Below are 16,726 nucleotides of genomic sequence, written 5' to 3'. Positions count from 1 at the left end.
GCTAGTGACATGCTTTCAATGGAAGATTCACTTGATTCTTATGGTAGTTCGACGACGGCGACCTTTTTCTCATAGGGCCTTTTTAATTTTGGGCAATGGGTTTTTACATGTCCCGATTCACGATAATAGTAGCAAATGATTTTTCTTCTCTCAAAATCATTTCCTTGTTTTTATCATTTCCCCTTCCATAGTTAGGAGGTTTGTAAGTCCTAACATAGTTTTCGGGTTTTGAGATGGCTAGAACTGAGTCATCATTCTTGGAGATTATACTTTTGAGTCTATTTTCTTCCATACTTAACTCCTCTATTGTGTCTTCTATTGAAGACACTTTTCCATGATGAAAGAGGATAGACTTAGTAGATTCAAATTTCGATCTTAATCCACTAATGAAATGAAAAAAGTGCTCCGCATTTATTTGGTTTTGGCGGAGTTCAATATCTTGTGAATAATGTCACTTTGGTTTGAGAAGAGCTAATTCTTCCCACAATTCTTACAAGCCATTATAATACTCCCTAATGCTCTTGTCTCTTTGAACCATATTTCTTACTTTAATTTGAAGATTGCCCACATGTGCAATATCTTTAAGAGAATACATTATCTTAAGATAGTCCCAAGCTTTATTTGCATGCTCAAATTTTGCTAAATTTGAGATTTTTTTTATATCAACACTTGAAATAAGCCAAGATATAATCTTGGCATGTCCCATACGCCATTCTTTCTACTTTTTCTCGTAAGTAGATATGGCCTTAACTCTTTTTACCTCCGTGAGAGGTATTTCCTTTTCTTCTTCATCCTTCATAAGAATTAGAGTAGGTTTCTCATCGGTTCCATATACTAATCCTCGTAAACCCTTCTCCCATATAAGATGCTTTATAATTGAAGCCCATGTGACATAGTTGGAATCATTTAGTTTGATGGGCTTAATGGTGACATTATCATTGTCATCCATTTTACAATATTTGGGAAAAAGATAATAGAAGAAAGAGAAAAAATAAATAGAAGAATACTATACCACAAATGATGAGTACAAATATCCTTCAAGCTTTTTACGCCTTCACACGATCACCACTTCAAGAAGATCACTTTCTTGAAAGAAACCTATGTAGCACGTTTCCCAATGCACCAAAATAACTTATCTTGATTGCTTCAACCAAGCTTTGATACCATGTAAGAAAATTGAATCCTCAAACAAACTTCAAATGCTTCCTCACGAATAAACTCTCTCAAGGACCATAAAGGTTCACACATAAGGCAAACACTTAAGAACCACTGGGGTTCACACACAAAATACTCAAAAGAGAGATTCCAAATGAAAAAGTGAAGAATTGATTTCATTTAAGTGGGACAAAACCCACATACACAAGCTGAAATACAATGGGGTAACTCCCCATATATATACACAAAAAGATAGGGCAAGGGAGAATTGTTGGACATTCCAACAACTCTAAATAGAGCCGTTGGAGTGTCCAACAACTCTCACAGCTTTTGCTTTTTGACTTAGTAAAAAAGCAAAAGGTTTATATTATGTCCAACTTTTCCTTTTTTGACTTAGTCAAAAAGCAAAGGGTCTATATTATGTCCAAAAATGAAAAATAAACTAAAAAGTAAAAACCTATGCTATTGTAACTAAACTGAAAAAAAAATGATTACATATTATGGGATATTTACATATGAGATTATCTATGAGATTACAATTTTTAACAGAGGAGAGGCTCAAGAGATAGTCATTGAGGTCACAATGACTCTCTATGTTGTCTAGTCCTCTCACATCTAAAAAGAAGAAAAAATCCTAAGCTAACCCTATTTACTATCTAGTTACACATTAATATATATATATATATACATTTTTAACACTCCCCCTCAAACTTACTATTGGATAATCGAAAGTTTGTCCAAGAGAAAGTGAAATCTAGGAGCAGTGAGGTTTGGTAAATAAATTGGCCAATTGATATTTTGAAGTGACATAGGAAAGATCAATAGTGCCATGTAGATATTTCTCTCGTACATAATGACAGTCCATCTCAATGTTTTTGGTTCGTTCGTGGAAGATCCAGTTGTTGATAATGTAGATGAAACTTTTGTTGTCACAACATAGTTGTGATGCTCTTTTACTTTGAACGCCCATGTCACTCAAACCATCTTTATAGTGGTTGTAGCCATGAGATGGCATTCTGCTTCAGTTGAAAAGAAAAAAGCTTTCTGCTACTTTTTACACCTCATTGAAATCAACGAGTCACCTAAAAACACAAAAGCTATTGGTTGAATGTCGGTTATTTAGATCACCTCTCCAATCAACATCAATATAAACCATTAAATCTAATGATGAAGAAGCAGACAAGAAAAGTCCTCAAAAAATAAAAATTTTGATATATCTAATAATACACAAAACTGCTATCCCATTTGGACAACGGTGGGAGCATGCTTAAATTGACTCATTGTGTGTACGTGACAATGTCAGGTCTCGTAATTTAAGAGATATAACAATGCCATGATAAGTTTTCTGTATAGTGTTAGATTTTCAGTGGTTTCCCATCATCAATCTTCTTTTTGACATTTACAACTTCGGGAGTGTCAACCTTCTTATCATCCGAGATACCAGACCTGACAACAATATCTAAAACAAATTTAGATTGAGTTAGCAAATAACTTCTAGAAGAATAAACAACTTTTATACCAAGAAAATATTTTAAAAACCCTAAATAAATCATTTCAAAATGTGTTTTGAGAAGTCTTTTAATATGTTCAACTCTTTGTTTGTCACCTCCTATGATGATCATGTCATCCACGTAAATGAGAATAATAATAATACCTATATTAGAAATCTTAATAAACAAAGCTGCATCAGTTAGACAAGATTGACATCCAACATTAAGTATAACTTGACTAAACCTATCATATCAATCCCTTGGTGCTTGTTTAAGGCCATAGAAGGCCTTATGTAAATGAAGAGTCTTTTCTTTAGGAATAATTATACCAGTCAGTGCTTCCATATAGACTTCTTCAACCAATTTTTTATTAAGAAACACATTCTTTGTAACGACCCCAACTAATCCTCGTAAAAATAGTTGATTTTTTTTTTAAACAATTACGGAAACAAACCCAAGGATCCAGGGTCTCACAAATTTAATATACCAAACCATAAACAAACTGTGTATTGAATCAAAGAGGAATAAATCAAACTTTATTAATCAATAATAAATGTCAAATAACTAAGACAATAAAATTGTCTATTATATAAGAGTCACTCTGTCAGAGAACTCAAAACTGTGCAATCGAGGCAACCTTCTTTTCACATTCTCTTTAATTTAGGATAATACGTCTTGACATGTCTCGGTTCATGACAATAATAACCAATAAATTTTTTCTTCTCAAACTCATTGCCTTCTTTTTCATAGTGACCATTGTTTGGTCTCCTATAATGCGGTGGTTTGTAAGTATGGACATGGTTTCCCGGCCTAGGTACAACTAGGACCGAGTCTTCTTCATCTTTAGATGTCTTTTTTTTTTAATCTATTTTCTTCCATACTTAGCTCTTCAATGGTATCTTCAATAAAGGAGACTTTTCCTATATGAAAAAACTCGATTTAGTAGACTCAAACTCTAGTCATGAGCCAAGACATAATCTTGGCATGCCCCATTCTCTACTCTTTTCATTTTTTTTTCATAAGTTGCCATTACTTTGGTCTTTTTCACCTCCATAAGAGGTACTTCTTTTTCTCCTTCTATCTTAATAAGGATTAATTTGAGTTTCGAATCGGCCCCATCCACTAGTCCCTATAACCCTTTTTCTCATATAACGTGCTTGATAATTGAAGCTCATGCTACATAGATTGAATCATTGAGCTTGATGGGTTTTATGATGACATTTTCATTGTCATCCACTTTTACAAGGGCAAAGACAAATAAAAAAGAATAGAAAGAAGGATATAAAGAAGAGAGGAAAGAACAAGTGCAAAACTGAAAATCACGAGCACTCCACCACCGATCAAGAACACAAACATGCCTTCACTAGCAAGCACCACGAATCTATTACTTGAAACACAATCACGATCTTACTAGCACTTGAATAGGGATTACTAGAGAGATTCAACACTTTCAAAATTGGAGTTACATGCTTTCCAATATTCCGAAAACAATTTCAGCTTAATCACCACGCTCTGATACTATGAAAGAAAACAAGGTTTCACAAAGATGTTCACCAAATCAACAAAGTGGACACACCCAAGCCTCTCCCACGGTTGGATCTGTCCAAACCGTCGCTCCCTAAGGTTGGGTTCTCCCTAAGGCTGGGTTCTGACATTCATATATCTAATTGGACAGTGGATTCATCAAAGAAAAGATTTGATAGCAAAAGACATGAACAACTTCAGGTCATATCTAAACTCACTGCTTTGCTAACTTCTCATTTAACAGCCTTCTACTGTGAATTTTGTTTGTTTTGTTTTTACTAATATCTCCTATTATTCACTCCTATAGTTTATACATTTTTTTCATTCCTGCACCTCATGATCATCCTTTCTATCATTATTTCCCTTGGCACAAATTTATGCGTCATATTTTGCGTTGTAGAAATGTTGAATTCCCTTCCTTCAAAGGTAGCCAAAATCCCTTGGCTGCTTGCTGGTGCAGAACATATTCTTGCTAAGTTTCTTAAGGATTTCTTGCCCTTCTCTCAAATACCTGCATAGTCCTCAGCTTCAACTTCAGAATGGTCAACATCCTTTTGTTCTTGTCTTTAGTATCATAATCTGAACTGGCTACTTAATCTTTTGAACTTTAGCCCGTTAGCTTTAATTGTGGAACCTTTAGAGTGCTATTTTTCAACCTTCAGTTAGGACCCATTTTTCTAGAAGAGATTGCTGCGTCTATGCATATTAATTGTGAATACAAAGTTGCTGATGTAAAACTGATACAATGGCTCCCATTCTTTTTCCTTTAAAATTTTGTCCTTTTTTCCCCTATAGCTGGACTGTACACAATCTATATGCTAACATACTTTCTTCTGCTTTTCTTCAACTGTATTTGTAGTAAAAGAATTGTGATGCTTTTCCAATTTTTACATTTTCCACATAACAGGCATGATTTATTGTTGGGGATACCATGTAATGGGCCAGTTGTTTATAGTTGTGCAGTCTAAGATTGTGGTGAGTCATCACATTGAAGTAACCATGCAGCCATTTGCACTATTGCGTATATTAAAAAATAAATCTTGTATATGACCTAATAGGCTTCTGTTTTGTTTAACCATTTGAGAATCTGCAGGTAATCCTCTCTGCAAATTCCGACTTTGGGAAAGTTGGCGGTGGTAATGGCTTCGTTATGGTAATGCATTTACCTTCAAAAGTATTTCAATCTCTAAGATCATGTACTATTGTGCTTGTTCTATTTCACATAAGCTGCTGTATGTGCTTTCCTATTAGTCTGTTATTGTTGAGAAAATTATTTATCTGGTATGCAAAAATATGCCGCAGGCCCTGTTTTAGGAGTCTATGATGATATGCTTAAATGTATGCCATCTAAAGCAAGATAATGCATTTTCCGCACCATTTATTTGAAAGAATAACTATATTTTCATTCATTGTCATAATATTTCTATGATTACATGTCAGGATGAATCTCCAAGTTGCGATCGCTTCTATTTTCGCCCAACAATGGCCGTTGCTTTCACTAGAAACATGGTATGGAATAGCTTCCCTTGTTTCACTAAGATATTTGTTTTTTCTGCCTCACATGTAGGCCTCTCAATGGGTTGGACCGAAATGTGCCTAAATCAGATCCAATTGGACCTCGTTCTGGGCTCAATGAAACTGGTCTTATTAGCCAATCAGTTTGGACTGACAAAGACTGAGTAATACATGGACCTGGGTCTGGTTTATAAATTTCAAACCAGACTTGGATCCGACTGAAGTTCCCACTAAGGTCTTCAAATTTTCAATGTAAAATATGTAAAATTTGAGATTTTATTGGTTTGGATTTTGCTCTCTATCTGGCCTTGGATCTGATTCTGCCTAAGCCAGGTCTGGTTGGACCTGGATCTGCACCAGCATTAGGACCTCTAAGTTGGAACTGGATCCAGAATCCACCTGGATCTGATGCAGTTGTGATCTATTGAAAACCCTACATGTGTGCATGAGACATGCATGCACCTGCCACACAAATGCTTGCACAGGCACACATACACACATAACACACTTTCTATCTCGATACATTATTTCCTATAGGATGTGCTTCAGCTAGCCTAGCAAAGGCTTCTTTTGACAATCATTTGGGTGTGAGAGGAGTTGCGTAAATGCTCTACATATTTATCCATTTGTTCTGATTTCATGGTGAAGTTAATGCTATGAGGATGCTTGTTCAGAAGGTAGATTATTGTTGTCCATGTGAATGTGTGAGGATTTATTGAATTATACAGCTATGATGGAATACAATTGATGGAGATTTGTGTTTAATATCTTGTAATTTTATTAGGCATGCACCTCTAAATCTATCCACTCATGTAATATTAGGTTAGAGCCAATCCCGTTCAGAACACTGTCATGTGTATATTCCCAATCAATTATGGACAGTTTAGCTATGTTGCATAGATACAGACATGTATACGGGACATAACATGACATGCTTGGCATGATATGCCTCATGGATACAGATGCAGGAACAGGACATGATGTGAATCCATTTGGCATGACATGAAACTTCACACAAATTAGGACATGGTTACACACGGGGGGTTGGGGGGGGGTATCCATTTGTGTGTATGCATACATATTTATATAAATATTTTAACTTGAAGGAAAATAACATTATCATTTCAAGTGCAAGCTCTTCAACAACGATTATAAATCATTATAATTAAAAATATCAAATAATAAACCAAAGTTGAAATTGAAATGTAATGTACTTGATGCCAAATTTTAAAAGAAAAAGAACGCAAATGAATACAAAATAAGCAACATAGATCACAGAAGAAAATAGATAAAATTAATGATAAATGTTGATTGTGTCTGACACTGGTTTGACTGTTACACTTGGTATGACATGACAGTTCACAAAAATTTGGACACAGGGTATAAACAGGTGCGTGTGTGTGTGTGTCCACATACTTATGTATATATGTGTTCATGTATACATATTAACATAGATGTTAACCGGAAGCAATGAAATATGAATATCATCTCAAGCTCGCACTCTTGAGAAACAATTATATACTACTATAATGAAGATGACAAATAGGACTGCACAATGAGCTGAGCTAGCTTGAGCTCGGCTCAAACTCATCCCAAAAAACAAATGAGCCAAGCTTGAACAATGGCTTAGGCTCGACATAGATAAATGAGCCGAGCTTGAACAAACATCGAGCTCTCGATGAGCCTAATTATGATCGGTTCATATAGGTATACAATGCCTTAGATTTGGTATATGTATTATTGTTGTTTACAAAACTAACAAAGGAGTTATCATAATGGGTAGGACATTGGGCTTTTACAGGGGAGTGCTGTGATTGAATCCCAGCACTCTTCCGTTGATTCCAAAACCTTTTGGTAAAGTAAAAATGTTCAGCTTGAGCTGAGCCAATCATGAACAAAGACTTTTCAAGCCTGGCTTGAGCTCGAGCCTGGCTTGAACAAATATTATTTTTACAAGACGAGTTCAAGCAGCCCAAGCTCGGTTCAAACCAGACTCATGTGCACTCCTAACATCAAATAATAATAAATTGAAATTGAAATATAATGTAATTTATGACAACCTATTAAAGAAAAAAAGGTGCAAGTGAATACAAAATAAGCAATGTAAACCATGATGTCATGCCAGCTATTTTACGTGGACACTTCACTGGTTATGTATATTCATAATTCTTAACCTAAAATAATAGAGCATGAATATAATCCTATGTAACATGGACATCCCTAAAAGGTCATTACATCCATGTCAATTCATGTGCGGCACTTCGACATGCCCGGTGCAGGTTTGACTGTGTCCATAAAGCATCATAGTGTATTTAGTGTTGTGTTGCATTGCGTTAACATGGGGCATGAATGCTAAATGCCTGTATGACACAGCACTTTGGTGATTATTACTTTTGCTTCTGCTTTGCAATGGCTGGAAGTGGCAACAAATCTGATTTTTTTAAGGGTTAAAGCTTCTTATGATATGTGGCTATGTTAATACTTTCAAAAACCATTCTATTTCTTCAGGATGATGTTCCTGTGGCATTAACTTGTGCTCTGGAGAATTGCTCTAACATCAATTCATTGTGGGCCACCCTTATTGTTGAAGAATGCTGTCGACATGGACTAACAGTAAGTGTTTCCTTGAGAAGTTCTGAAATAATTTGTTAATTTGTCTAAAATCGTTTCTTTATGTGTTCAGTACTTCTGTATCGCACCTGGTTCAAGATCATCCCCACTTACAGTTGCAGCTACAAGTCATCCTAATACAACTTGTATTTCTTTCTTTGATGAACGATCACTTGCATTTCATGCTGTTGGATATGCAAGAGGCTCTACTAGACCTGCAATTGTGATAACATCTTCAGGCACTGCTGTCTCAAATCTATTACCTGCTGTGAGATTATCTTATCTTCCATCGCCACTTTCGTCTGTTTATTTTGTGCAACTATTTAGCGAGTTTTCCTTTAGTTAACCTGTTCCTCATCTACAGGTGGTAGAAGCAAGTGAAGATTTTATTCCTGTTTTGTTGCTTACAGCTGATCGCCCTCCAGAACTGCAAGATGTGGGAGCAAATCAAGCAATTAACCAGGTTAATGGATCATGAGCTTATATCTTTTATTATATTTTTCAAACATCATTCCATCTCATGTCTACTTTCCTCATATTCATGATGGTTGAAATAATGATATTATTATAAACTCTTTTGGATGAAAAGATTTCTCTTGGTTGATTCTCAAAGGTTGCTTCCGTAGAAAAGTAGTCTTCTATAATTATTTGCAGTAATTTCTTGATATTCTAGCCTCTCAATTTTCCTCCCATCTTTTTAGCACTTGGCTAAGACCTTGGGGTTTGACTTTTTGAGCATGATGTTTCTTTGATGTATCTTTTAATTCTGTCCTTTATTAAATCTCAATATACTTTGATTGATTGATTTTTTGTTGGTTTTCCTAGATCAAACAATCAAATAAATTTTCTTAATAATGTTTTTCAACTCCATTATTGTAACGCCCCAAAATCTTAACCCAAATTTTTGAAGATTTTTTTTTTGAAACAGCGAAAACCAGTCATACTATAAGGTTAAACATTCTAGAACATTACACGGAAAGCAAAACCAAAACATTCTTTTCATTTCAATATCAATGAAAATTAAGATCAGAGTTCTCACACTATCCTTGGAACAGTAAATCCAAAATCCCGATCGAAGCCTCATCCCACAACCGCTCCTAACTCCAATTCTTCACCTGAAAATTTATAGGAATTAGACTACAACTGTCGAAGTAGAAATTTTTGTAACTTTTAATGCAGGTATATCATGAATCTAGTATGTGATGTGGGTATCATGTGTGATTTTCAGTATATATAAGAATAAGTAAAGATTTGCGCTACAACAATCAATAATTTATCAGAAACTAACTGAAAGGTAACGTCAATAGCAATATTTAAATATCTCATAACTACAGATACAAATTCAGAGGAATGCAATTATGACAATTACATAATTCAGGTAAGCATTCATACAACATGGTGCATCTATTACGCATAAAAGAATATTAATCAATACCATGAATTACAATTCAATTAGAACATGGCGTTTAACATGCATTAAAAGGTAACATCACGCATCCACCATATAACAATTAAAGGAACAGATAACATATGCATGTTCTAATGCATAGCATGAATATACATCATTTATGTGCAATGCATGAGTCCTTTATTATCTTTCATTTAAGTTTCTTTCATTTTCATATGCATGCCCTATTAAATGCATACAATTTAAGTTCCTCTTTTTAATTATCATCGCCCGCGGATACACCAAACGGGTAAAATCCCCGAGGTCAAGTTAGGTTCCCAGGGTAGCTTAACACACAATTTGTAGTTTATTATTGGGTTCCAAACTTAGCCTTCGACCGAATCACCTTCGGAACATTAAACCTCCACATCTAATGTCGGGGATACAAGGGACACCCCACGCCCGCAAGTGCCACTTTCTTGGTACCAAAAACAATAGCTGTGTCAAACACACCACCCCCAGGTCAAGTGACAGACTCTCCTTAAAACCGTGTTTAGGAGAATGAACCTCAATATCAGGTTCAGGGGACAAAATTGCAGCACACGGAGTTTTTGTATCCTCACAGTCTCCCCACGACCGGTTCTCTAAGATTCCCATACTCTAGATGAGATATCCCAAAATGTATATTACACTGTTCTTATTCATTATCTTTTTATTAAAAGCCAATTATTGAGTTTTGCAATTCAGCATGCAAAAACAAGGTAAAAACTCGCATATACCCCTGCGAGAACCATCACGAGACTCCAGCCTGTGGAAACACATTGAACAGTGCAATATAGAACAATAATATAAAATATGATGTTCTTTTTTTGCGATGCATTTAAACAATTGAAGAAAGAGCGAACCAAAGCTCAAGGCTCTCCAGGCTTGTGATAATTCATTTAAACCATCGATACATCGTATGCAAAAATCATAACAACTTGCAATGTATGCAATAATACCAACATGATTCCAAATGCACATTCATCTATACCATTTTAACAATGTGCATGAGCTTTCACAGTCATATGCATGTGTTCACCATCCATGTGCAAGTGCAGAGGCAGGGGCCTCACCCCTGCCCGGCAAAAAGTGTCAGGACAAAGAAGGCAGGGGAGGGAGCGAAAACTCCCTGCCAAACCTGCCACAACCGGATAGGGGGTGACACCCCCTGGTGGAAACGAGACAGGCAAGGGCTTTGCCCTTGCTGGCAATAAGATCAAGGCAGGGGGGCGAAGCCTCCTGCTAGAGAACAAACGAGATGTAGGGGGCTTCGCCCCCTGCTCGAAAACAGGATAAAGGTAGGGGGGCTTCGCCCCCTGCTGGAGACCAAAGGAATGTAAGACTCGGTCAAAGTTGTGCCCATTAGGGGACAGGTGATGAGTTGTGAAGGCATTCTGTACACTTTCTTCATACAGGAATAATTCACTTTTGGGCACTTTCTTCATACACTGTAATAATTCACTTTCTTCATACAGGAAAAAACCACAAAAACTTGAGTTGTGCCCATTCTGTACTTAAAACTTGAAAGTGTACAGGTTTTTTAGTTGTGATGGGTTTTTTTCCTTACAGCTGTAGCCCAGAAAATTAAAAAAAAAAAATTCAAAAATTTTTTTTTTCCAAAAAATGGACCAAAATGACCCTGGGTGCGTTGACCACACCCAGGGTCGGGTTGATCGAGTCCGAGCCGCACCCGTGTCCGCACCCGTGTCGGTGCGTGTCGACGCGGGTGCGGCGACCTTAGAGCCGAGTCCGTGTGACATAGATTTTCACATGGTATCGGAACAAGGTCACTTGGAGAAAGAAATCAGTGCGGTTCTTCACAAGTATTGAGTACCTCGAAAAGCATGCCTTCATCTTTTTGGAAATTGGCGTGAAGACTCTTCTTCATCCAATATTTTAGAAGATTACTACAAGTAAGATTTAAAATCTTATTGTGGTACATATTCTTTTCTTTCATCTTATCTCTCTAATGGGTGAAAAAGACTCCCATTTTGGTTTCAAGTTAAATGACTCCAACTATCACGTGTGGGCCGGAAATATGAAAGCTCACATTAAAGGAAAAGGGCTTTGGGGTTAAGTTCAAGGCTTGATTCCAGAACCGGAGCTTAAAATCACTTTGGTCTAAAGAGGGGAAATAAAAATTCTTGAGGGAGATGAACGAACCAAGACTCTTGAAGAATATAGCAAAAAACATGAGTGAGAAATGAAGAATTTCAAAATCTTGTCATGGATTTTCTCCTCCGGTGAGACGAGAATCAATGCCAATATTATAAAGTTCAAAAAGGCATCTCAAGCATGGGAGTATCTTGAAAAGATGTACACCTCTAGGGACTTGTCCCATAGGTATTATCTCCAAAAGAGGGCGTTAACTCTTCTCCAATGGGAAATGACTATAAGGGAGTATTTTGCCGAACTCTCTTCCGTTTGGGATGAGCTCTCTATGCTTGAACCAAAGTGGAGTAGAGAGGCCATAGAGCTTCGTCATAAGTAATTAGAAGAAGATCAATTTTTTAATTTTTTGAATGGGCTAAGGCTCGAGTTCGAGCAAATTAGATCTTTCTCTTCTATCCTCCTTCACCTCTCTTTCTCTAGAAGACGTCATTACAAAATTAAGTGGAGAGAAAACTCGGATGGGATTTAGCAAGCAAAGTCCAAGTGTTCTTGTAATGCCCACAAATGAAGAAGAATATGATGAGGGTGAATGCAGTTTCTAGGCCTGGAAACAACTTAAGTACATATACGCCTCCACATTTTAAAAATCAAAATCAAGGATCCAATGGAGGACAAGGCGGTAGAAGTGACTATAGCAAAATTGTGTGTCACTTTTGCAAGGAACCAGGACACATCAAACCGGTTTGTCACAAATGGAAGAAATTATTGACTATGGCTACCACATCCCAACCTCAAAAAGAAGAAGGTGCATCTACTTCCACAAATGAAGCTCTCTCTTTGAATCAAATTACAGAAGCTCTTAAACCTCTTCTTAAGGGAGCCATTTCCGGTGCCGCCGTATCTACTCCTTCCCCTCCAGGTAAAATTTCTTGGCTTTTAGACTCGGGTGCTTCATTTCATATGTCTCCAAACATTTCTTCTCTTTCCGAATATTCTAAAAGTTTGTCACCATCTTTTGTTTCAACCGCGGATGACACTTCTCTTGAAATTAAGGGGATTGAAATCTTTGAAACTCAAAATTTCTTTATTATCAAAATTAGATTTATACCTAAATTGAATTTGAACTTACTTTCCGTCTCTCAACTCTCGGACCTTGGATGTGACATTCAATTTTCATCTAATAAATGTTTAATACAAGATCATTGGTCCGGGAAGTTGATTGGGGAAGACTCTAGGAAAGGGAGACTTGTACTATGTGGATTCTCTTCAAATCCCTAAAACCCCTTTTTGTAATGTGTCCCAACATAAAGACATAAATGTTTGGCACAAAAGACTTGGTCATCCCAACATCACCAAGTTATCCTATTTGCATTTTATTAAAAACCTTTGTAAAAGTACTTTCTCTTGTAATGATTGTATTCTTGGAAAAATGAGAAGTATGTCTTTTGAACAAAGATCTATGTTTACCACAAAACCTTTTGAAATTGTTCATTCGGATGTTTAGGAACCAACACCTGTCATATGTAAGGGAGGCTTTGCCTATTATGTGATTTTTGTGGATGATTTTTCTCGATATTGTTGGATATATTTCCTTAAACATAAGCATGAAGTATTTTCATGTTTTAAATAATATCATATGATAATTAAAAATCAATTTAATAGTAATTTAAAGGTATTTAGAACCGATTCCGGAGGCGAATATCTTTCCAATGAATTTAAGAAATATCTTGAAGACTATGATATTATCCATCAAAGATCGTGTCCTAAGACCCCACAACAAAATAGGTTAGCCGAAAGGAAGCATAGGCATATTATTGAAACCACTAGAACACTTCTTATTTCCCAAAGTATTTAAATTTTTTTTTGGGCTAAAGCGGCTATTGATTTAGTTTATCTTATTAATCGTCTCCCATCCAAAAATTTAGATAAAATCTCTCATTTTGAATCTCTATATGAAAAAGAACCCGATTATAATAGATTGAAAGTTTTTGGTTGTAAGTGCTTTGTCCTTACAGATAAGAGTGATAAACTCTCACCTAAAGCCATTCCTTGTGCCTTTCTTGGCTACTCCGAAACCCAAAAATGGTTTCAATGTTATGATACTAAAAATGATAAGTTATATGTCTCAAGGAACGTAACTTTTTTGGAAAATGATTGTGGTTTTGAAAAAAACAAATCTCATTTAAATAATGCCAACTATTCATTTCTCTTTGATCTTTTATCTAAAGATGATGATATCTCTAGTGATGATGAATCAACCTATAATAGTGACAATGAAGCAGTCGAAATCAACAATAACTCTAACCCTACTGCCTCTCAAGAAAAAAATATAACTAGAGACCCTATCACTTATACTCATAGAGATAGACGCACTTTTAGAAGTGCTATTGAGCAATATAGTGAACCTAGCGAATCTATCTCCTCACATGATTCAAACCTTAGAAGAACCGAGAGAACTAGACGAACTCCTTCTAGATTCATGTCTTTTGATTCTCTCTCCTAAATATCGGACTTGCTTAAGTGCCGTTCACTCATATTTTGAACAAATTTCTTTTGAAAATGCCAAATGATGTATTGAATGAAGAGAAACCATGGAAAGTGAACTTAAAGCGCTTAGAAAAGCCAACACTTGGGAATTTCAAACGCTTCCCAGTGGAAAGAAACCTATAGGATGTCGATGGGTGTTCAAAGTCAAAACCAAGAGTGATGGATCTCTTGAGAGGTATAAAACTTGTCTTGTAGCTAAAGGGTATAGTAAAAAATACAGGATTGATTATGAAGAGACATTTGCTCTAGTAGCTTGCATGGTTACTGTCAGATGCCTCATCACCATTGCTTTCATTAAAAAATGAAATATTTACCAAATGGATGTCAAAAATGCCTTTCTAAATGGTGATTTTAATGAACAAGTCTACATGGATGCTCCACCTGGTATGAAAATTCCTAAAAATAAAGTTCTTCGTCTTTGTAAAGCTCTTTATGGCTTGAAACAAGCTCCTAAGGCTTGACACGATAGGTTTAACAATGTAATGACTGAAAATGGTTTCACTTCATGCTATACTGATACTGCATTATTTGTTAAGAAATCTAATGCAGGGATTGTTATATTGCTGTTATATGTTGATGATATGTTAATAACAAGTGATGATGTCAAAGGAATCAAGAGCATTAGATCTATCTTAACTTCAAGATTTGAAATGTCAGACTTAGGATTTCTGACATATTTTTTGGGAATTAAGGTTGCCTATTCTCACAGAGGCTATTTTCTGTTTCAAACTAAACTTGCTTGTGAGATTCTTGACAGATCAGAAATCACAGATGACAAGGTCTGCCAAACTTCTGAAATAGTAAGTTCAAAGATGAAGATTGATGATGGGATTCTCTTAAAAGATCCCACACCTTATCGGTAATTGGTTGGATCTCTAATGTATCTTAGCATTACCAGACTTGATATTTCTCATGCAATACATGTTGCTAGTCAATTTCAATATGCACCTACTACAGTCCATATGAGTGCCATCCTTCGCATCATCAGATACATAAAGGGTATAGTAAACAAGAGAGTATTTCTATCTTCTACGTCTGAATTTAGTTTAATTGCTTATACTGTCTTTGATTGGGGATGCGACCCAAATAACCGTCACTTCACCATTGGTTTTTGTATTTTTTTAGGTGAATCATTAATCTCTTGGAGATGCAAGAAGCAAAAAAAATTATCGCTTTCATCCACCGAAGCCGAGTATAGAGCCATGACATCTACTACCATGGAGATTGTTTGGATTCGTAGCTTGTTGGAAGATATGAATATTCAAGTTCAAGGGCCCACAAAATTATGTTGTGATAATAAAAGTGTAATCTACATTGCCAAAAATCACACATTTTATGAGCGCACGAAGCATATCGAGATGGACTGCCATTATGTTCGTGAAGAATATTTAATAAGAACCATTGACCTTCCTTACGTTACATCAGAATATCAACTGACAGACTTCTTCACTAAGGTGCTGTGTTCTCCAAAATTTAACTTTCTTCTTGGCAAACTTTCGGTTGTGTCACCCTAAGTTTGAGGGGGCGGGGTGTTAAAATATTATGTCTCTTTTATATATATTCATGTATATATAGAAAGATATATATATATATATATATATATAACCCAATAAGGGTATTTATGTAAATTCACATATTTTACGCATATTCTCATTTGAGAATATGTTGTATTTGCTTTTTTATTTTCTTTTTGTATTTCTCTTTTTTTTTTGTTCTTTTCCTCTCATTTAATGAGATGTCACGTGGGGGGCCTCCAACACATAGGTTGGAGCATCCAATGGTTACTTTTCTAACCGTTGGAGGGGCTCCAACATATGTATTAGAGCCCCCCCCCCCCCCATTGCTCCAATATGGTATAAATAGGGGTGACCCCCTTAGGCTTCTTCATTCTTTTTGTAAAGCCACTTTTGGGACTCATTTTATTAAAGTTGATATTTTTTTATGCCCTTGTGCATGTGTATCCATGCCTTTGTGCACTTGTTAGAGTTCTCCTTTGTGCCCTTGTACACACTTCGTGGTTCTGACATTGTGTTTATACACAAAATCTCTTTTTATAGAGATTTTCACAAATTATGACCTTGGGTGTGTTGACCGCACCCAAGGTCGGCTTGACTGCACCGGGTGCTGCACCTGCACCCACACCCAAGTCGCGTATCGTCGATGCGGGTGCGGCAGCCTGTTGGCCCAATCCCTGTGACATAGCTTATGATCTATATTGTGTATATAGTGGATAAAGTATATTTTCTTGTAGGTAGTAACTTTTAGTTCTTGCAATGTGCAATTTTGATCTTTCTTTTTATATATGCTGCTATTAATTAAGGGCATTTATATCTTTTGCATTTTA

At 36.1% G+C, this 16,726-nt stretch overlaps 1 protein-coding gene across 3 annotated transcripts in view; it reads left to right on the top strand.

The window, feature by feature from the left end:
• The window catches only part of PHYLLO (2-oxoglutarate decarboxylase/hydro-lyase/magnesium ion-binding protein), a 149,349-nt gene that overhangs the window by 43,925 nt on the left and 88,698 nt on the right, over positions 1 to 16,726 (top strand). For all 3 annotated transcript variants that reach the window (XM_089991278.1, XM_089991277.1, XM_089991279.1), the window contains 5 exons: positions 5,263 to 5,322; positions 5,610 to 5,678; positions 8,193 to 8,297; positions 8,368 to 8,562; positions 8,659 to 8,757. In XM_089991278.1, coding sequence (XP_089847404.1) covers positions 5,263 to 5,322; positions 5,610 to 5,678; positions 8,193 to 8,297; positions 8,368 to 8,562; positions 8,659 to 8,757 — 528 coding nt within the window. The remainder of the gene's footprint in view (positions 1 to 5,262; positions 5,323 to 5,609; positions 5,679 to 8,192; positions 8,298 to 8,367; positions 8,563 to 8,658; positions 8,758 to 16,726) is intronic.

Source organism: Nuphar pumila, chromosome 16, assembly GCF_984573655.1.
Source record: "Nuphar pumila chromosome 16, dmNupPumi1.hap1.1, whole genome shotgun sequence".
Lineage (NCBI taxonomy): Eukaryota > Viridiplantae > Streptophyta > Magnoliopsida > Nymphaeales > Nymphaeaceae > Nuphar > Nuphar pumila.
The sequence above is the reverse complement of the archived record's forward strand: the minus strand, read 5'-3'. Positions and strand labels throughout refer to the sequence as shown.